This window comes from Salvia splendens, chromosome 14 (genome assembly GCF_004379255.2).
Source record: "Salvia splendens isolate huo1 chromosome 14, SspV2, whole genome shotgun sequence".
NCBI classification, from domain to species: Eukaryota; Viridiplantae; Streptophyta; class Magnoliopsida; order Lamiales; family Lamiaceae; genus Salvia; species Salvia splendens.
The window spans coordinates 30,182,777-30,205,213 of NC_056045.1; the positions used below are offsets into that span (position 1 = coordinate 30,182,777).

The 22,437-nt window shown below is 36.3% G+C and overlaps 3 protein-coding genes and 1 long non-coding RNA gene across 5 annotated transcripts; 2 read left to right on the forward strand and 2 right to left on the reverse strand.

The window, feature by feature from the left end:
• Positions 1 to 26: 26 nt before the first annotated feature.
• LOC121766173 lies at positions 27 to 4,998 on the reverse strand. 2 transcript variants are annotated; one of them, XM_042162528.1, is made up of 8 exons: positions 4,746 to 4,998; positions 3,170 to 4,581; positions 2,683 to 2,801; positions 1,279 to 1,878; positions 887 to 1,193; positions 624 to 789; positions 442 to 541; positions 27 to 349 (listed from the first exon to the last, which is right to left on the reverse strand). In XM_042162528.1, exons 2-8 carry the CDS (start codon positions 4,343 to 4,345, stop codon positions 232 to 234), a joined length of 2,586 nt encoding a protein of 861 aa, XP_042018462.1. In that variant the 5' UTR covers positions 4,346 to 4,581; positions 4,746 to 4,998; the 3' UTR covers positions 27 to 231. The 2 variants fall into 2 exon arrangements, with proteins under 2 accessions (XP_042018462.1, XP_042018461.1); XM_042162527.1 differs by having other exon boundaries at positions 624 to 792; positions 4,746 to 4,997.
• A 6,315-nt stretch (positions 4,999 to 11,313) lies between these two features.
• On the reverse strand, positions 11,314 to 13,750 carry LOC121763398 (uncharacterized protein SYNPCC7002_A1590-like). The gene is made up of 6 exons (XM_042159409.1): positions 13,441 to 13,750; positions 13,162 to 13,352; positions 13,030 to 13,075; positions 12,146 to 12,228; positions 11,937 to 12,053; positions 11,314 to 11,560 (listed from the first exon to the last, which is right to left on the reverse strand). Exons 1-6 carry the CDS (start codon positions 13,664 to 13,666, stop codon positions 11,489 to 11,491), a joined length of 735 nt encoding a protein of 244 aa, XP_042015343.1. The 5' UTR covers positions 13,667 to 13,750; the 3' UTR covers positions 11,314 to 11,488.
• A 425-nt stretch (positions 13,751 to 14,175) lies between these two features.
• LOC121763776 lies at positions 14,176 to 16,594 on the forward strand. The gene is made up of 2 exons (XR_006042493.1): positions 14,176 to 14,430; positions 14,558 to 16,594. It is a non-coding gene; the product is annotated as an uncharacterized LOC121763776 (long non-coding RNA).
• An 872-nt stretch (positions 16,595 to 17,466) lies between these two features.
• Positions 17,467 to 19,440, forward strand: LOC121764520. Its single transcript, XM_042160530.1, has 2 exons — positions 17,467 to 17,764; positions 18,914 to 19,440. Exon 2 carries the CDS (start codon positions 18,916 to 18,918, stop codon positions 19,438 to 19,440), a length of 525 nt encoding a protein of 174 aa, XP_042016464.1. The 5' UTR covers positions 17,467 to 17,764; positions 18,914 to 18,915.
• The last annotated feature ends 2,997 nt before the right edge of the window (positions 19,441 to 22,437 follow it).

Consider the following 22,437-nt stretch of genomic DNA (forward strand, 5'->3'; position numbering starts at 1 on the left):
ATACTAGTACTTAGAGATAAACAACATTGTTAAACGGAAGAAATGAAATTAACATTTATCCATTATCATGGCTAGCCAGAAATTGAGTCAACACACATACTTAAAAGAATTGGCATTAATTTATATACGAATTGAATGAGGAAGCAATTAGTGCCAATTGTTGTTCCATACTGCATATATCTTACCACAGTTGTTTAAACCTCCCTTATTTCTTCTTCTCTACATCTTTTTTTACAGTATGGAGTAAGCTCTAATCACCTCGACAATGGGCGCTCGACACAACGGACATTTCCCTCCTCCACGTACCAGCTCGTTTGCACATTTCGAGCACGTGCACATATGCCCACATCTATGCACAGAGACAGAAATATAAGCCAAAACCAAAGAGAGCCAGTAACTGTCTTGAGTTAACGAAGATCGTGTATTTGATAACAACCATACCTGTACAGTAGGGCGTCAATATGGTTATCGCAGCATACGCAGCAGGTGCCCTTTCTCACGTTGCCCCATCTTGACCCGTCGTCTGATGTCTCAGCAGCCCCTGCATTTACAGAAAAAGTTGTGACTGGTGACAATCAACGGTCAGAAGTTGTGTTCTACAGCTTAGCATTACGAGTGCAGACCTTGTCCACCAGGTGATCGATTGAGAGCAGCAGAAACTTCCTGTCTGACCGAGCGTTGGAGTTCCAGTTGCATATCCATGCAAGCTTCCAACATCCGCTGCATGTGATTCATTCCTTGCTGGAGTTTGGCAACATCAGCGCGTAGATCATTCATCATCTCCCATTCCTGCTGAAAGTTGGAAGAATAGAGTGTCAGAGGAGTTAGAAGACAAGTTCTGAACGATGAAAGTTGTAACACGAGGGGGTGAGGGAGGATAACATACAAGCTCTGAACGATGAGCACTATGACGAGACCATCCAGAATGGTGCAATTCCTGGTGCCAAAGAGGTTGAGGTGGTGGTGCTGGAGGAGTCGGTAAAACTAGCGAAGGTCTAGCAGTAGCATCACGTGGATCTTCATTCGGCTCGTCATTCTGTTGGTCTTCGTCCCTCTCAGGTGATGGAGGTAGGGGCAAGTTCCTGTGGAGATCCCAATCAATAGGATCCCCTCCTCGCCTTTCCACATATGACTGAATCAACTGATCGAGGCTCTCACGGAAACCACTACGAAGAAGATTGGAAACACTCCTCCTACAAAAAGTTACAGAAAGTGGGTTTAAAATAGAGTAAATTCGATAACGAGAAGATCAAGACTCATACAATACGAGATTATAACCTGCTCAGTAGTTCCCTGAGTTCCATGCTGTACACATTATCATCATCTGGAGGGTGGAACCTGGTAACTCTCCTAGAAGGAACTGACCGTCGCATTCTTGGAGGGTCTGAAGGCCCTTCCGACCAATTGTCCACGGCCTCTCGTGAGCCATCATCAGGCCAAACCTCATGGCTTTGTTGTAAATGACGCTGTCCTCCATCTTGGGCTACAGCTTCTTCAGATGGCCAGTCGGATGCAGGATTTTGCTGCACATCCCGTCCTATACCATCTGAAGCACCATATATACGTCCAGTAGAGTCATTCTGTGCAGATTGTTGTACGCTTGTTCTCTCATCTCCAGCGACCTGACCTTGTCTATTCCTTCCTTGATCAGGTGCAACATGTTGAATTGTAATTTGAACAGCTGGACTCCGATCCATATTCCCCATTCGATCTGGAAATTGAGCACCAATTTCCTGATTTCCATGTGGCACTTCGTGTGAAGCATTTGTATTACTCTGATCGTTTCTAGAATCAATGTTGCCACTGTTAGGTGAATTCTCTGGATGGCTGCTTACTTGCCCACGAACTATACTTTCCAATCTGGAACGGAACCCTTCCCTAAATAGAAACAACATCAAATCAAAATCACGAACTTCTATTATGCAATGAGAATGATGAACCCATGCCAACAATAACATCGCTACCGGAAAAATATTAAAACATGCTTACTAGAGTAAACATTAAGAAGCAAAAATGAGATCTAATTCCCAGTTCAATAGACTTTCTTAGCCAGATAGATTCTTAAAGAAATTCTATGGCCCCCCAAAAAAATAAGATCATTTCTAAACGGAAATACTTTCCTCAACTTCGGTAGGGAATGCAGTGACTGAAATCACTAGCTAGCTCAAACACTATTCTCTTAGCTGCAGTTATATTTAAGATTCAGGAATCACTCTGATTGAGTTGTAGTTTTCAGGATCTGAACACTAGAGGAAACAATTGGGTAAACTGTAAGCTATGTTAATCATGTATATTGATTTGTAAATATCTTAGCAGCAATCTAAAAAGTCATGCAACAAAGAATGCATTCAATCGATTCCACAAATGAATTTTGACTTTTGAAAGAGGAGAAGCTGTCGGTCTATTGCTTAGCTAAATCAAAACCTTTAACCATAAGATGACAATCTCAAACAAGTACTATCAACAACTTATTCTACAAGAATAGGAATTGAGTATCTGTGGTACTTCTTGAACCGAATAACCAAGAACATGTGATAGAACTGACTAAAATGGTACAGTATATCATAAGCAACTCAGACTGCGATTAAACACAAAAAGGGCAAAAGGTTAAAGAAAGGGAAGGAAAGCCAAAAATCAAAATTAAAGTGTAAGTAAAATATATTGCTCGTGAATATAGCATACCTCATTCCAGAGACCGTATTTCGCTGTCTTAATTGATTCAACTCACCAGCCGCCACTGAAGGTGGTCTCTCTTCCTCAACAGGCCTCTCGTTTCTCAAGAATCGACCTCTAAGAAGTGACTGAAAATTTAAAATGTCCTTCAGAGTAGTCTTTTAGTGGCACAGGATAAACAAGTTTGTACGAATAACAGGGAGGTATTAAGATACTAACACACTAGTTTAAAATGCCCAGAATGGCAGATCAAGATATAAGTATATCACCATTCCTAAAACGCCCTCCCACCATAGAAAATCATGAAACGGGAGTTGTTTATCAATACAAAGACAATATCACAGCTAATCCAGCATAAACTATCATGATTTTGAAACTTCATAAGATCAGCAATGTAAACTTTATGTCACCCAATGATGAAGTGTTCTCCTATGCAGGCATAGCTTACCCAAGTTAACCATAGATTAAAGTATAAATACTATTTGTATAAAAAAACCTGAATACGATTGCGGTGAGCAAAATCAGATACAGCGCGATGTTCAAGTAAACCCTGAAGTTCCCGCTGCCTTTCCCTTTCAACCCTCACAAGCAGATCGAGCACAACTTGCCGTCCTCTTAACCTCAAAAGATCCCTGCGTATATGCTCTGGCTGACTTTCTTCATGGTTAGCAGCAGACCCTTCACGAGCACCATCACCTTGGTTTCCAGTCCTAGTTTCCCGACCCCGTTCTTCCCTCCGTCCACTGCGTGACCCTCTTTGCTGACTTGTCATTTGCATCCACTCCCTCACAATCCTAACCCTCTCACGCTCTGTTTCTCCAAGCCATTCAGCTCTTGGACTATCATTCCGCTGTATAAGATTGGAGGAAGTATCACTGATACCACTCTCCATCCATCCACGAACAATATGCCTCACTCTTTCCCTTTCAACTTCTCCAAGGTCAGGTGATTGCTCACGACTAGAACTGTCATGGTCTCTATTCTCATTCGGAGGGCCCAACTGATTATGCGTCCAGGTAGCATAATCATTCTCACTCTCAGTAGCATCAACCAGACTACCCTGATTCTCACCCTCCCTGCCTTCTTCAGTATTTATAGACGCATTGGTGTTAGAATCGACACTCCTCTGCTGCCTCAGCCTCTCTCTTACTCTCCCCCGAGTACGGTCCAGCACATGCTCATCCTCCAACTCCCGCCACATCTGCAAGATAGATGAGGCTCGGGTGCTGAGCGTTTCCACATTCCCCTGATGCCTCGAAGTCGGAGACTCTGTCTCCCTCAGGAACGACGAGTCAAGCATTGACACTGTATGCAAGCCCGCAAGCGCCATCAGCTCTGACTCACGGTTCCTCCTCTCCATCGTGGTCATCATCTCCTGCGCCTGCCTGGCAGCCCACCTGCTCAAAATCCTAGAGTGACGCCTCCTGGCAGCAGAAGATTCCGCCAGGTCATCCCCATCGAGATCCGACCTCCTCCTCCTCCTGATGAGCTGTTCCCCTTCATCATCCTCTTCCTCAGTAGTAGTTGTTCGAGGAGTGCTACAGGAAGCAAAGGACATGTACTCATCATAATGCCCATTCATAAGCTCCTCCAAACCCCTCTCGAATTCCGAAGGAGTATCGTTCTCTGTGCTCTCAGGTTTCTGCTGCAGCTGCTGACGAACATCATCCATCCTACACTCACCCTAAAAAAGCTACCTTTCCTAACTCAATTCGCCCAAACAGAAAGCCCTAAAACTCAAACATTTACCACAGAAAGCCCTAAACCACATTCACACAAAAACCCAATTTCCACAAACAGGGAACAAACCAAACCCTAGACCCAACAATCCATACTTGGCATCACAATTTCTCATCGAATAGTACTCAATCAACCCCTCCAGACCACTGAGCCGACTCATATTATCACCTGATCAAACAATAATTGACAAATATCACCATTTCCAGCTAACACCACCGCTCAATTAAAAAATCAGGATCAAATTAAGATCCAATAAAAGAAATCAATTAAAATTGGCAATTGAGCAGCAAGCATATTGAAATTCAGCAATTAATTTGATGAAGGAAACGTACCACTGAAGCTATATCTCTTCGATTGCAGTGTGGCAATAGGCAAAGATTAAAAACCCCAACTTTTCCCGTGATAATTATCAGTGTGCGAATATAATAATATATGAATACATACAGTAATTGTACGTATAACTTTCACTGTATGAGAGTGTGTGTGTTAATGGATATCTGTAGAGAGAGCAAGGAAAGCAACTGTAAGAAAAAATCAAATGAGAGAGAGAGAGGAGAAGATGAAGAAAGGACCATGGAAATTTATAAGGAGCGAAATGAAAGGGTTTTCTGTTTCTCTATAATTTTTCATTATATTTTTTAAATTTAGTAATTTTATATTGCTATACATTAAATTATAATTTAGCTACAACATGTCATCGAAAATAGTCGATATAATTTGTATATTTATTTAATTTATTGATATAATATTTTTAAAAATATGTGTATTTCAATATTAGAAAGCCTTATTAGTACTTATGGGTATTTTTAAGGAAAATGTACTAAAATTGCGAAAATGGAGTTAATAAACAAATTTCAAATTTTCGAACTAAATATAATTAGCTTAGTTTATTAATATTGAAGAAAATGAGTCAATACCATTGATGAATATGAAATAAGGAAGTGTTCTAACTCTAATTGTGACTGTATTTAATATTATTCCACAATAAAATTACTAGCACTACTAATCATTAATACTGCGTAGTTACTAAACTGCCCTTCTTTGATTGAATTAAAGCCAATACATCTATCAAAAGAATTTTTTAACATATAAAACAAAAGGTGATTGGTCAAAAGCAAATGAACAAATAATATAGTGCTTTCCAACAACCACAGCAATAATAAATTTCATACATATGTGTATAAATAGTTACAGGATTGTAGATAAATAGATGTAGTTGTAATTATGTGATTGGTTGGTCTACGAGGTTGCAATATTGCGTCTTATTATGATTTTAATAAGTATTACTCTAATAAATCATCATCAATTCATATGTTCCGTGTAGGGGTAAATTAGTAAATTGCGTTAAGCATACAATTAGTTTACTACATTGAATATCAAATCCAAATACTAAGATTTGGTAAAAACATAATTCATTCTAACATATCAAGTAAACACTAATAAATTGATAATAATAATAATAATAATAGCATTGCAATATTTTTATTTAGTCAAAAAATATAACGTGTTTCTATTTTAAAATTGCCGAGCCACTATGACTTTGTAGCAACTTTGTTGTTTGTGGTTAAGTAAGGTCAATACTCAATTGAAAAGAAAACAAAAAATAATTCTCATTTTGTAAAAACTTTGTGGTTTATATTGAATTTTCTTTACAATTTGATTCAGCAAAAATAAATTTGATTTTGCAATTACCGTTGCTAGTGAAAGTGACAACGCCTAGTGGTGGCGGATCCAGGATCTTAAAAGGGAAGGGACAAAATCAAATTTATCGGAAGTTGAAACTTGATGTCTTCGCTCTTCTCTTTGCTGTATTATCGTTGGATTACTCAAGTTAAATTGTCAAACTGATCCAGCTGGCCAGGTGTACACCCTTCTACCTGCAAAATGTCGGTGAATGGATCCAATGGAGATTCAGACTGATCAACCTGACTAGATCTGACTTCAGTGAGAGCTCAAAAGCGCTTTCAAAACCTTAACTCACAATACTATTAACTAGTATAGGGAAGTAAGGATCGATCCCACAGAGACGATGTGTTTAACATTTGTTTGCGGACACGAAATGGGAATGGCTGCTGCCACGCTTCACTACGGTGGGTTAAGTTGAGACTTTTGACTTGAAAGACTAAAGTAACTAAAATGATCCACTTGCTAAACGGACTAAAATCAACTTTATCAACTCATCATAAAATTTCCTGAAATGGACAAACAGAATAAAGCGATAACTGTCAGTCTCCTGCAAAATGTACGATAAAGTAAAATTCTCCCAACGACTTCATCTTCTTCACAGGATCAACATGAAAAATAGAGTAAAGCGGATCTGGGCAATTACTAGTGATGAAACATCATAACAACTTGCAAACTTAAATCTACTCTTAAGAGTTAAACCACATTCACGTAAACACGAAACTAACCCATGATCATGCAGAACCTTCAACTAATCTATCAGATCTAAACATCTTAAAACATTTCAACCATAGTTTCCTTCTTTGCAGTCAAACAAACATGAATCAAACTCACATCCACGAAAATCAAATAGCAACAAAGCATTTGAGCTAAGATATGCATCGCAAGAGAGTAATCAGAAACAGATCCGAGAGATCATGCATAACAACAGAAAATACCAATGAGAAAATGAGATCATAATACTGAATTTACTAAATCTAAAGATCATGAGTAGCAATAGAAACATGAACTGAAAGTAACTAAGAAAACAGGAAATTGTTTCATCGCTCCTTTTCGGAGCGAAATAGCTAAATGAACGATTACAGTCACAAAACTACCACCAAACTGATTCAGAACTAAACTAAACTTGGAACCAAGCGTGTGTGCACGGAAATCAGGAAGATGAAGCAAAAAAGCTCCGATTTCAGCCCTAGAAGAGAGCTGAATTCCTAAAGATATTCTAAGAACGCTTGTGAGATCCCACCCAGACCGGACCTCCTTGTTCTCGTGTTGGGCTTCCTTTATATAGAGAGGCATAGGGCTCTGATCCCTAGGGTACCATCCTCTCCGAAATATCATTTCTACCCTTCACTTTTGTGGTGGGGTCTTCAGCTCTATCTTCCATGTGGAAACTCCTGCTAGCTCCACTTGATTCTGACTTGATCAACTCAATGTCGCAATTTTTTTTACTTTTTTTCTTGATCAGTTCATCCGCCCAACTGATCTGTTCCTTTTCTGAATATGGCGGTTTTCACACACACCTGGCTCAAAATTAGATGTTAGATCACACATTTGAGTATAGTTTTACCACATAACACATGCATGAAACGAGCCTCATCAGAAGCCAACGGAAGAGGAGGGGCGACGTTGGAAGCTATCGAAGGGGGCGACAATGAAAAAATCACGTCCGGGTCCATGGTAGCGGATAGCCGGGGAGGGGCGGTCTCCCCCTCCCTCCCACCATCCGCCATTGACATTGCCAAACGGCATGTGGTGGCGATGGAGGATGAGGTGATGGCATAGAGTGGTGGTGGACTGGTGGTGGTAGAAATAGCGAGAGAAGAAGGATATGAGGAAGTCCAACTCCAACTCCAAGTATTTGAATAGAGAATATAAATTTCTCAAATCTCCAAAATCAGTCTAGGTTGAGGATAAAAACATACAACCCATCTCGTCCCTATGTGGGGCTAGCCTTGGGCCACACTCTACGCATAAATGGTGACTCAACTCGATCCTACGCTAGGCCGACATATATCAAGACGGATTGACATGTTTTTTTTGCAACGTTAATACTAAAATCTCAAATTTAAGTACATAATTAAGTTGCAACAATCCCAAAATATACTCAAATTCTATTTTCTTGATGCTAGACAATAAACTCAATTCAAATGTACTGATTTTTAGCCGAAAAGTACTAATTGATGATGATGTGAAATTAAGATATTTTTCGTGTTAGGATTATGATGGAAATAATAAAGAATAAGAAAATTGTATCCCAACTTCACATGTGGAATTGGCTAAAGAGAGAGTTGGAATGTAAATATTTGTTGGGACGCCCTTTTCTGATTTTGATACCTGCTCCCAAAAATGGGAATTTAGTCATAATTTTCTTTTTTAAAAAAACATCTGAATAAAGTATAATTACATATTGCGATCTTTTCGTAGAAACATGGAGACTGGAGTACATATTAATTCCAAAAAACTAGTAATATTCGCGAAATTAGTAAAAATGTTACTCCAGTTCGAACTATTTTAAAATAATTGAACTGGTGGGGTGAAGAATTAATATCTTGTAAAATCATTGGCATTCATTAAATAATTAAAATCCCAATCAAGTAAAACCAAATAATTGAACTCCGTATTATTTTCTCCTTTTGCATTTCACCTTCTAAGTCAACAAAGTATTAAAAATATGCAAATAGCAATTTAATAATCAATTAAATTCCATGATTTTATCCTTACACACTTCTTATAGGCTAGTTATGGAGATAATATTTACTTTAAATAGGTTTTCATAAATAAAAAAATGATTAATGATACAGCATTTTCATTATATTAGTGGCATCAATCAATAATTGTTGACAAAAAATCAAATAATTGTTCTAAAACATAAACAAACAAAAACATTAGTGAATATGATTGGTCTAAAATGGAATCTAATTTATCTTCTGTAATTGTTTGCATAAAGAAAGTCCCTTTAGTGATTTACACTCCTACACTAGGTCTAGGAGATATATATGCATTTTCCCTTTAGGGAGGTATATAAATAGTTTCACAAAATTAATGACATAAATACATAGAAACTGAGAGCACTGATCTCGTTTTGAGCATATTAGTCTTATTAATTTGAGTTGTTTTATATATTTATTTTGATTCTAATACATAAATTATTATTAACGTAATTAATTTTACAAATTACATAAAATTTGAAACAATTTGTGCATGAACATAAGTTTGACATGTCATGTCCAAGAACCCTAGTTGAGTAATTTTATGTATGTCTATTAGCATTGGGACAAATGCATTGGGATATAAAGTCTCTGCACCTATCCATGACGTTAGGTTAAAAAGATAATTATTTTCAATCTTCATCACATGTTCTTCAATAATCACACTATTGCATAAAACTATGCAAAACTCCATCACCAAGAAACAAACGATCTAATCTATTTTCAAACATTTAGCTCTTGGAGACACTTGGTGTGGACCTACACCTAGTCTTTCGTTTGTCGAACATTGAACTCTTGCATGCGATTTTATGATTTCCTCGGATGGGACATGAAATCTGGATCTTAGGTTGTTGATAGGGTTTACGTTGACGAAACAAGGTTGGAAATCGCGGGAAGATCTTCAATGAGACCGTTTGTCGTGCAATTTGCAAAGATGTGGTTTAGCCACGACCTTGTCGTATAGTAGCTCTTGAGTTGTGGCGAAAAGCATACTAGTGCATCATCAACGAAGTAAGGAGAAGCATGTCTCGGCGTGCGCACACAACAATGGGGGGAGGCACGCGCAGAGATGGCATGCATCGCATACCGTTTCACGCGACACATGTGGACTTTATTTTATTTCAATTTTTTATTCGATTAGTTGTATAAATAACCATAAAAAATCATATACAAAAATATAATACCCCTATAGTATAAGTTATTGGTGAAAAGTGAAAACAACATTTCTCTCTAAGACAATAATTCAGGTTTAAATCTGAGTACTCTCAGCAGTGTTGAGTGAAATGCAATTTTAATACTCATGGTTGTGAGCATCAAGTGATGAAGGAAAATGAATGTAAGGCACTCGAATAGTGCATGTGAAGTGCAGCTATAGTGTGTCCGATTGTTGATGTCCTTATAAAGACGGACATGCATGGTCATATTTTATAGCACATGTTTGTGTTGCACTTCAATTATTTGTTGCTCGGGTTCATGCCTATTTTATGTTTATGGTTTTTCTTTGATGTCCATATTCATTTTGTTTGATCTCTAACAAAAGGAATCAGAAGCTGCTTGAATGTCATACCATATTATTAAGGAAACAGGCTTAATTACGACGTGTGTCTGGATATAGGAATATGGTCGCATGTACATATAGCTTAGTTGCATTTTTGTCCCAATTGATGATTGGTTTCATGTCAATTGAAAAGATCGCACTTTATTTCTCAAAGCGTAATGATTTAAATTCATGTTTGTTGTACAAGTGGCTAAATCTATATTAATCTTAGGTAGTTTTTTCAATACTGTGTCGATCTATACTTATCAATCATATTCTAACATTTTTGTATCAATTTTATATAGAACCCCATCTCGTGATGGTATCCTAAGATATTACTTATTAGTATTTGAAAACGGCGACGTTTAGGATCCTTAGAATATATCTTAAATTGTACTATGAAGAGAGTCCATGTGTTGGCTCTCCATTGGTCACATGACAAATGTGCTTGAAATTAATAATCTTAAAATTACACTAAAACATAAAAATAAAAATAAAAGTTAAAGGAGAAGGAAAAGGAATAAAACTTTGAAAAGTTGTAAATGAGATACATAGTGGAAACCAATTGGATTCCAACCTAAGCCCACTTCGTTTCACTGATGGAGTGAGTCTAACCCAGCCCATACCGAGCTTGGGCCAGTCAACTCCATATGAGATATTATCCATCCTAAAAACATCAAAACATCAGTACCTGCACCCCGTGCTTGGAAACTTAAGCACGCTGATGCAGAATACGCATGCGACTTCTCACGTGAACGTGTGGCTAAGCACATTTTTCGTGTGACCAATGGAGAGCCAACACATGGACTCTTTTCATACAATTTATTCATATTGCTATGAATCAAACTCAAGAGAACCTTCTTCCTTCTCCAATTTAGGATCCTTTTTCACCATCTGGATTTGATTTTACTCATATAATACATCAATTCCTAGATTTAATTCCCTAGGGAGAGTGGGTACGTGAGCAACTAATTGTGGGATAAAGAACTGGTGATTCATATGAATTTGCAAGCAACATGCATGAAGGAACCATTAGTTACACATTTATGCAGCATTAAATCACTCATTTTCCTAGTTGAACTGAAAGATGTACTTACACCACAATAGAGATACTAAAATAGCTAGTGTTGAAGTAGAAAGCTTGTTTTTAGATCTCACCCGTCCCAAGAGGCTGTCTGGAAGTATCTCCGGAAGCCCAAGCTTGATAATCCTTCACTAACTGCACATTGTTTAAAAGAAGAGATTTTAGTTTGCGGATAAGCAAAAAGAACTCAGAATGCCAATCTTTAGCAGCACAAGAATAAGTACCAAGATACTTCCAAGACGAGATCACACAATATTTGGTGAAAGATCTATCAGTTTTACTCCTAGAAAGGAATATTTCTAATAAACAGAATGGGATTTTAAATCCAAACTTAGCTTTCTATTAGTACTACTATTATTTAGTTTATATGCAGCGCCAGAGCTTGAACTTGGAGGAAGGGATCCATTTTTTCCCTTTTAAATGCTCAATAAGACTAAAACCAGCTATTTTTATAATACAAATACAATATTTATAAAACACTTGAGAAATAAAAATAATCACATTTGCAGACCTGTGACATAAATCGTGGAAGCATAGCCTTCAGTATCTGTCCTAGAACTTGGGAGCCAGTTGACTCAATGGATTGTGTTGGAATTGCACGAAATGCAAAAGGAATTTCAATGCTAACCTGCACAAGGCAGACGATGATCATCAAGCCATGTAAGAAAAGTTGCCTGTGTATGTAATAATTGATGAGTTCCACGGGCATAATGTGAGTACCTCAATGACTGCATTGGAAGTCAACTTCTGAACCGGTGAATCACTTCTTGGGCTATCACAGGATATCTTATTCTCCATTGAAGCTGCATTGCCCATACCAAATCAGTGTCAAAGGACTCCTGAAAAGAATTATGCAGTAATATTCAGAATCGAAAGACGCAAATCTAGAAAATCATGCCTTGTTTTCGAAAAATGAAAAAAAAACAAATTACTCATCCTTTAGTTCAAAAAGAAGAATGGGAAATGTGAAACTCGGATCATTAATCATGCCATTCATGATTCAATAACACAATCATTGTTTGAAGCTCTATTACTAATGACAGTGATATTCAACTAGCCTAGAGAGGGGAATGATCAGTCAATCAATCAGTGGATAAAATAATGGAATAGCTTACTCGGGCATGAACATACTGCAACTGAATGGCTTTCTTGGTTATGCAATGTAATCTAGTGAGAACAAAAAACGTAATAGACTATGAAACAGAACGAAAGACACAAAAACAAAGGAGCTGACACCAAACCAATATGTGAAATCCTTTTAGAAAAGGCAGACGAAGCAAAGAGTTCCCTTACTGCAAACTACACCGACTACTTCATCTAACACAACATAATTCTAGCATCTTAAGACTTTTAACAAAGATCAGTACATGTTTAACACCATACACACACCAGATCAGAAACCACTGCATTTTCTTTGTTGCAACACAAAAAAAAACCCTCAATCAGTCAATCCAGTAATTGTTAGTTAGCTCTCAGTTGCAGTTCCCACCAAATAATTGTTAGTGCTTCTCATTTTATAGGGTTTGAAAACAAACGACATTAACCTAGAAACAGTAACTATATACTAAAAATATTCACCGCACAATGTAAATGAAGATGCTAACCATCAAATTTGTCATTCTGAGCAACCACAATGGGCGAACCCTCAAGCTGCAAAAATTAAATTCAACTCAATTCAATAAAATTCATCACACATCACACAAGTATGCTCACCGAGAGAGAAATCGATTCATTACCTTACAAGACAACAGATTAATGGAGCAACCATCAGGCTGCTCCTCCACTCTCACCAGCAAAACAGGACAAACTTCAAACGCGAAAAACTTGAATCTATACACATAACACCTGAACGTATTGTCATCCACTCGCTCTATCCTCTCCGCGTCCAACACCGAGTACTGACTCGCCGGCAAGCTCATGTACTCAGCTGGAGCGAAAAATCATCAACAAACACAGTAAGTCTTAAACGAAATCTCACAAGCAGTTACTGCACGAATTCAGGAAAAAAGTATTACTGAGCGGGCGCTGGAGCTGGCGCACGGAGACGGATTCAGTTCTTCGCGCGATGAATCGAGCTTTGGGGCCGGAATCGGCGGAAATGCGGCGCGCGGGCTTGGAGGAATCCTCCGGCGAGGAGGCGAGGTTGGAGAGTACGACGAGGTACGGAGGAATGGACCTCCTGGATGGGGAATTAGCGTTTCTGAAGTGGAATTGGATGGGATTTGGGGTGAGCGACGCCATTTTTGGAAGAAATTGGGGGATTCGGAATGCTTTGGTTTGGTGTGAGAGTTTTGGTAGTGTGAGTGGATAGCAAGATGTGGTGTAGGATAAGTCCACGAGTGCGATAAAAGTGCAGAGCGTGACGTCTCGGCGCAGGTTAGCTGGGACCCTGGATATTTCCCTACGTCCCCAATAAGGATTTCTCAGGTGATATTTCCGGAATTTTTAAACAATAAATAACAACTTAGTTATTAAAAACTTGATAAATGAGAGATTTCTAAGCAAGATTGGATTTCAGTTCGGTGTGATGTTTGCTCTTCAGCTAATAATTTAGAAGTTCTAAGTGCGATAAAAATAAATGACAAAAACAAGATAGTATGTGGAATTTTCTTTTACTTGAATTACGGGTTTGAAAAAATATTCTAATAGGAGCACTACTATGGCATAGTTTGGTAGGTTAAGTGAAATTATCATCCATATAAATTATCTAATAGAATGTGATTAATAATCATAGCAGCAAAAACCATAGTAAAGCAAGAAACCATTATTGCTTAAAAGAGGAATGTGCAAGGCACTTTTCATTGATCGAAGAAGATGCAATACATATACATCTATATATAATAACTACAAGTGGAAAAACTGCCTCATGGAGTAACTGCCTAGTAAACGTGGGAAAGTGCAGCATTGCATCAAGAACATAGGAGGGTGCTCTCATCCGATTGCTCTCATCCTTTCAGCAGAATATCCTTCTAACTTGGCAAGGATCCTCTTGAGCTGATGTAAAGGTCTTATCCAAAATACTCTCAACATGAACATTCTCATTACCTTACCTGTATTGTCAATGATTCAACATAGGTTAACAATTACCAGCTGATTCATGTTCTGTTTTGTGATCTAATGCTTCAATTTCAGCTCCTACCGATACAGAATCACTCAAAATAAAGATCTCGTTGCTTGATTCGTCTCCGCCGCCGTTTCTGTCGACAGTCCTTGTGCCTTCTTTCCAGACACCATCCAGGACTCCGCATTTATTCAGTACAGCTTTGCTGCTTCGGATCTTAAAATTTTAACTGTTTCATATATCTATTGATATGCGATTTCAATTTCGTCGCGTGTCTTCTGCTTTTTTTTGCTAGCTCAATTGAATTAGTATCTAGGTTTTTAATCGTTTCCCCCAAAACCCTGTTTTGGTTGCTTTTGTGAGAAATTGGGATTGACAGAGGTCAATTATTTCACCTTCTGATTGATTCAACCCATTTTGTTTGCTAGGTTAATTCGTTTTTGGATTTTTGTCAACTAAAAGTTCGTTTTCGCTAGCTCAATTGAATTAGTGGCTAGGTTTTTAATCGTTTTTCACTCAAACCCTGAATGTGTTTGCTTTTGTGAGGAATTGAGATTAACAGAGGTGAATTGCCGTACCTTTCTGATTGATACATCTCATTTTGTTGATCAGGTTAATTAGTTTTTGGGTTTTTATGTTTGCCTACTAAAAAGATCGATTTTTTGTCTAATCATACGCATATTTTGTAAATGTTTTGTAAAAAAAGACGTTGAAATTTGAAATACGAAAGCTAGCAAAAGCTCAATGCTGGCATGTCCTGGGTGCTGTGTGGAAGAAGATGCAGAGAAGTTTGCCGATTTGCTTTCTCGTCGTTTATATTTTTTTATTGCACTTATCACTTATTTTGATGTTTAATTGGAACTCTCTGTAGTTGAAATGCATAGCTTCTTTGAATTTGTGATTTATGTTTGAGTGCATCTAGATTACTTAATGAGGAAAAAGTATGGCGGATCCTTTTGCCTGATTCAACTGCCCGGCCTATGGCTGCTGATTGTCGAGATTCGAGGCTTGGATATGATTGTTGCCTTACCCATCTGATGCTAAATTCAGTCAGAACTAGTAATAAGTTTCTCATATGTTCAGGGGCTGTTTACTTTGACTGATATCTTAGATTGAACAATTAGATTGGGTTTGAAACATAATAACTTGATCTATGCTGTTTGGTTCTTGGATTTAAGTTTGATATGGAGAAGGAAGATGATGAGCTTTGACAGGTACTGCTGAATGGGCTCACTTTTCGTTTCAGGTGTTTCTCCTGGTGCAGCCAATTTTATTTGTGCTTGTGCCGAGCATCTGAAATGAATAGGTCCACCTGATTAATGTTAATCATAAGCTGAATCCTCTCTGTCCGAAGCAACGTCGCATGACTCAAATCTTGAGGCTACTACCTTTCATCCTTGTTCAGTAAAGGCATTTTCATATACTCGAATAAAAATAAATGCTGATTTATGGAGTACTATTCTTACATCTATGTTTGTTCGGAGTGAATAGTCTACTTGATTAATGTTTATCATAAGCTGATTCCTCTCTGCCCAAATCTCAATTCTAGGTGTCATATCTTGATCGTACAACATTTGATCCTTGTTCAATTCTAGGAAATGGGAATGAGTCTTGCTGGAGTCTTGTTATGTACTAGTACTATATGTTTCTTTGTAGTGAAATCTTGCAAGCAAAAGGTAGATTTGTGTCTTTAGTTATTTTTGCTATTCATTAAGATGAATTTCTTGTTATGTAAAGGAAGCATTTCAAGCTGCAATGCAGGCTGAGAATGTCGAACAGTTTCTCATGGTTCGAGCATCTCAGCAATGCTTAAACGAGCTTACTGTGATCAGATGTTCGAGTTATGCTGGTTGTGCTTTTGCATCCACCAAAATGAGGTTGGGACTTCAGCTGCTTAACTTCATACTAGTGTTGCTGTTAAGAGAAATAGTTTTAGCCTTGTTATTATTCCTTTTCAGCCGCAGTTTATACAACAACTGCATAATTTTATTTTAAGTGCTGTAGGAGTTGGGTGCATTTAAAGGAGAAGTGTGTATTAAAGTGATTTTTGTAGCTTTCTTCCATCTTTTTTATTGAAATAAATCCTTCCATCTCAATAATTCAAGTTATTCAACTTGTATTTCCTTTTTGGTACTTTGGTTGTAAAATGTTAAAATGTGTCTATCCAGCTTTATATCAAAGATTTCCTTTTCTCAAATACTGGATATGACAGTTTATTGCTACTATGTCGTTCATATGCTTTAGTTTTCAGATATACTCATTAATACACTTAATAATTTACAAGGTTAGTTAATTTATTTTATTTGGTGAAAGAGATGATAAATGTGCATAAGTTTTATCTTGCAAGTGTTATTAAAACCTTAAGAGCATCCACAATGGAGGATGTCCCGCCGGACGTTGGACCGGTGTGCCGGACATTCGCGCGGGACGTCCGCCATTAGGCGAGGGAGGGCGGACGCGGACGTCGGCAGCGGACACCGCACATCTGCGGCTTTCCGGGACGTCCGCCATTGCGGTGCCACGACGGACGTCCCGGCGAATGTCCTGATTTTTTATTTTTTTTGTGGATGTCCTTGGGGATGTCTGTCATTGTGCAGTGGGAGATCCTTATGGCGTGGCAGTGCAGTGGGAGGTCCTTATGACGTGACAAGGGGTGTTTTTGAAAAATCCGCCGGGATGTCTGCCGGGACATCTGCACCACTGTGGATGCTCTAAACATTTGAAAGTGTACAATTTTTCCAATTTGACCCAAGAAATTTTTGGCATACTTTCATCATGCTTAAGTTGTGACTTAGTTTGAATTGCACCTAAAACGATGTTAGATTCGATGCCCTAGCTATTCAATTTACACCTATTGGGTGATGATTTAGAGACATAATGTCTCCAAGACATAATACCCTTATGTCAATTTGACATAAGCCAAATTATTATGTAGACTAATATACCCTTTTTTTGAATTAAATAATAATTAAATAAATAAATATATATCAATTAATCATAAATGGAAAGGCCATTCATATCAAATTACTATCTTTTATCTAAATATACATCAATCAAATTATTATCAAAAGTCAACTTATATCAAATTACATTCTTTAACTAATAAACTAAATCACAAATTAAGATATACAACCCCCCTATCTTCACTCCTCCATCCGTCGACCTCCACCGTCTCCGTCGACCAGCCTCCACCGTCCGGCCCTCTGCGTCGTAGGTTGCGGCATCTTCAGGCTTGTTCACCCAAATCATTGGTGGCACGATATAAGAAAACATCAAAGGTACCACCCCTTTGCTCTTATTTATATGTGTTTTAGGCTTCGTATTCATGTTCATGGTCAAGCATTTCTCCTCACATCAATGTGTTCAATCACTTATCCTCTTGAAAACTTGTTTTCACTACGTACAGTCATTTAGCACTAGAATATCCTAAGGGTTTTTCATATAGAAAGATCATCTTAAGAGATCAGAGAAGGACGATTCATATAGTAGGCCTCCTTTGTGAGGATTTGTGTTTATCTTTGTTCTTTCCCATTCAGTTATCAATAATGCCGAGAGTATTCTTCCCCAAGTTATTTGCATTTCATTGTGGCATTTTATCAAACATTTGGTGTATGGGTGTTTGAGGTGTTATTTCGTCGAGCATAACTCGTAGGAATAATTTGATAGTTTGATACTAATAATCAGGATCCATTAATTAATTTTGTATTGTTAAACAAGGAAAAGCGTGTAGAATTTTTCCTATCAAATATTAGCTAGATTAACTCGTAGGAATAATTTGATAGTTTGATACTAATAATTAGGGAATAGTTTAACTCACAATAATCCTCCAGGAATATATTGATGCAATTAGGGAATAGTTTGATACTAAAAAATGAGTATCAAATATTACTCGACTAATTCGTAGCAATATTTTGATAGTTTGATACTAATAATTAGGGAATAGTTTAACTCACAATAATCCTCCAGGAATAGTTTGATACTAAAAAATGAGTATCAAATATTACTCGACTAATTCGTAGGAATAATTTGATAGTTAGATACTAATAATTAGGGAATAGTTTAACTCACAATAATCCTCCCGGAATAGATTGATGCAATTAGGGAATAGTTTGATACTAAAAAATGAGTATCAAATATTACTCGACTAATTCGTAGCAATATTTTGATAGTTTGATACTAATAATTAGGGAATAGTTTAACTCACAATAATCCTCCAGGAATAGATTGATGCAATTAGGGAATAGTTTGATACTAAAAAATTGAGTATCAAATATTAGCTAGAATAACTCGTTTGATGGTTTAATAGTAGTACTTACTAGTTTTATTGCTTAGTAGGAGCACATAATACTACTGATTTTCATTTCCAGAACACTTGTTCAAGCATTTCTCCTCACATCATGTTCAATCACTTATCCTCTTGTGTTCAGGCATGATGAACGAGATATATGAGAAAATTTTTGGCGACAATCATGAGTTATCGGAAGAGGATAACAACAACGGTGAAGAAGAATATGATGTGACAGTGGAAGAGAAAGGTAACAACAATGACGAAGAAGAAGATGATGTGATAGAAGAAGGAGATGATGTGATAGAAGAAGATGACGCAAATAACAACAGAGAAGAAGAAGCTACTGTGATCCTAGATTCTAATGGTGTAGACGGCGACAATGATGATGATTTTTCGGGTGAAGATCTTATAGCCAATATGGCTCCAGTGAAGGGAATGGAATATGATTCAAAAGAGAGCCTTATGATAGCCTATCAAGATTATGCGAAGTTGCAAGGCTTTTCTGTTGCAATACGTAGCTCGTCGTCTAAGTATTACGTGCTTGCTTGCTTCAAAGGGCGAAAGCCTAAGGATGTAATTACGAAGTTTACCAGACAAACGCAATGTCCGGCTCGTGTTAATTGTATTGTGAAGACTAATGGTAAAGTGATTGTGTCGAATCTATGATGAACACTTGTTCAATCTATGGTAATTATTTCCACTTTTCGAACTTGGTCCCCATCTCCATGTGTCCCTTCATCCCCTAGCTTTGAGTCACAGAACATAGCATAGAGTTTTTTGAGGGGCTGGTTTTCAAGCAACATAGATTGTATGTCACGAGGCTCCATAAGTCCCGCCATTCTCACGAACATTTCTTGTACCTCTTTTTTTAGGTCATTTGTTTCGACCCTCTCACTGAGGTATAGAGATTCTAATTTATTTTTAGAAGGGGAATGCATCCCCAAGGATAGCCTTCGCCTCAGTGGCTGGTTTTTCGACTGTGGGGTAGGAGTGGTGGTGCTAGACATGGGAGACTTCGGAGACATAATGTGTTTGGCTATTGTGTGAAAAAATGAACTGTCAAAGTGTCATTTATATAGTAGTTAAAAGTTTTTTAATAAGGAAAATTCATTTAAAGTTACTCAAATTTATGTGCTATTACAGTAAAGATTTAAAAAGGTCTATGATTTTATTCACCATTTTCGGATGGTAAGATTTAAACTTTTCAAACTAATGCATTTGCCAAATTAATTCACTAGTATTGTAAAGATATGAATATTTCAAATCAATGCTCTAATTTTGCAATTGTATATATTTTCTGATTCTAAGCGCTAGCCTATAATTTAGTAAGATACTCCATATCAAAAATTGACTTTCTACAAAATTTGAATTATATAAAAACATTTGAATTCAATCATCTAAAACGTGGAGTTTGATTTTCTTTCTATTTTTTATACTTTTTATATACCACTAGTTAGTTTATATTTTAATTGTAACGTTCTAAAAATAAAAAAATTTAAACAAATTTAAATTTTAGAATCATAAACAGTTACTAAAATTCTGAATCGTAAAAATGATGGCATGCATATACATACTTATTTTCTTAGTGTCATCGTTCAACGAAATAGTAATAGTCACTCACATCAACTTTTTCTTCTTCTTGTTCTTCTTCTTCTTCTTTTATAATAATGTTTAAAATTCTAAATTGTAAAATAGTACTCCACTAGTGTACATATTTCATATACTTAATTTCTATTTGTACCATCTAATGAAAGGATAATAGTCATTTGCGTCAAATTATTTTATTAGTATTAAATAGTTACTAAAATTTTGAATCATAAAAATGATGGCATGCATATACATACTTAATTTCTCAGTGTCATCGTTCAACGAAATAGTAATAGTCACTCACGTCAACCTTTTTTCTTCTTCTATAATAATGTTTAAAATTCTAAATTGTAAAATAGTACTCCACTAGTGTACATATTTCATATACTTAATTTCTACTTGTACCATCTAATGAAAGGATAATAGCCATTTGCGTCAAATTATTTTATTAGTATCAAATAGTTACTAAAATTCGGAATCGTAAAAATGATGGCATGCATATACATACTTATTTTCTTAGTGTCATCGTTCAACGAAATAGTAATAGTCACTCACATCAACTTTTTCTTCTTCTTGTTCTTCTTCTTCTTCTTTTATAATAATGTTTAAAATTCTAAATTGTAAAATAGTACTCCACTAGTGTACATATTTCATATACTTAATTTCTATTTGTACCATCTAATGAAAGGATAATAGTCATTTGCGTCAAATTATTTTATTAGTATTAAATAGTTACTAAAATTTTGAATCATAAAAATGATGGCATGCATATACATACTTAATTTCTCAGTGGCATCGTTCAACGAAATAGTAATAGTCACTCACGTCAACCTTTTTTCTTCTTCTATAATAATGTTTAAAATTCTAAATTGTAAAATAGTACTCCACTAGTGTACATATTTCATATACTTAATTTCTACTTGTACCATCTAATGAAAGGATAATAGTCATTTGCGTCAAATTATTTTATTAGTATTGCTTGAGAAACAAAGTTCGATAAAAGTAACACTTATATAGTTTTACTCTCTTCGATCGTCTCATTAGAACATGCCTACATTTCGAGACATGAATATTAAGAAGTGAAAAGTTTATAATAAAATATGAAAGCGAATTACAAAATAATTATACTATGTTTATTTTGTATAAACGTTTCTAGAAGTTGATGCATATTAATCATAGATTCACAATTACATGGTAATGAAACTAAAGGCTGATATAATCTAATCTTGTGAGGTTTGCGTAATTTGATTTAGTTAATTAAGTACTATGATTAGAGTATAGAGTATAAAAAGTAAAAAATTAAAACGATTACTTTTACTTTTGGGCTCCTTAACATTTAACATTTTTTATTAAGGATTACTTTTTGATTAAGTATATGTAAATTACATAGTGTACGTATATGTGACACTATACTTTTTGCTTAATCTAATCATCAATGTTGATAGTAAAATGTAAAAAATAAAAAGGTCAACCGAATCAAATTCAGAGAAGCCCCAAAATTAAAGGATCACTTTTTACTATGATTAGAGTATAGATTTGCTTAAATTATGTCATCCATATAAATGCACACAACTTTCCTAAGCAAGTAATTCTCAAATATAAAAAAATATTTTTATATGCACAAGGGTAGTATGGTATATGTATAAAGCATTTATTTAAATAAAAATATAAAACAATATAAAATGACTATTTTAACCTCATTATGTCTTAGACATTATGTCTCCAAAACATTTTCCTTTGTCATTTAAATGATTTTGCAAAATCATCCACTTTCTTTGACAACAACACTCCACCACCCGCCAGTAATTGAGATTGATCTTAAAATTTGTGATTAATTTTTAAGAAAATTACTTTTTCATACCTTTATCTAATTATTTAAGAAAATTAATTGTTGTAATAGTAGTAATATTAAAATATGTATAGGTTCAGAAAAACGATTACTTTTTCCTTAGATTCTCTATTTGCCATCAAATTTAGTAGGACCGCCAAAAGTTTGTTGAAATCAAGGGACCCTGACGTCCCATCTCCAAGTCAATCTCATCCGTCAAAATATCTCATCCAACGGCTCCACATCCC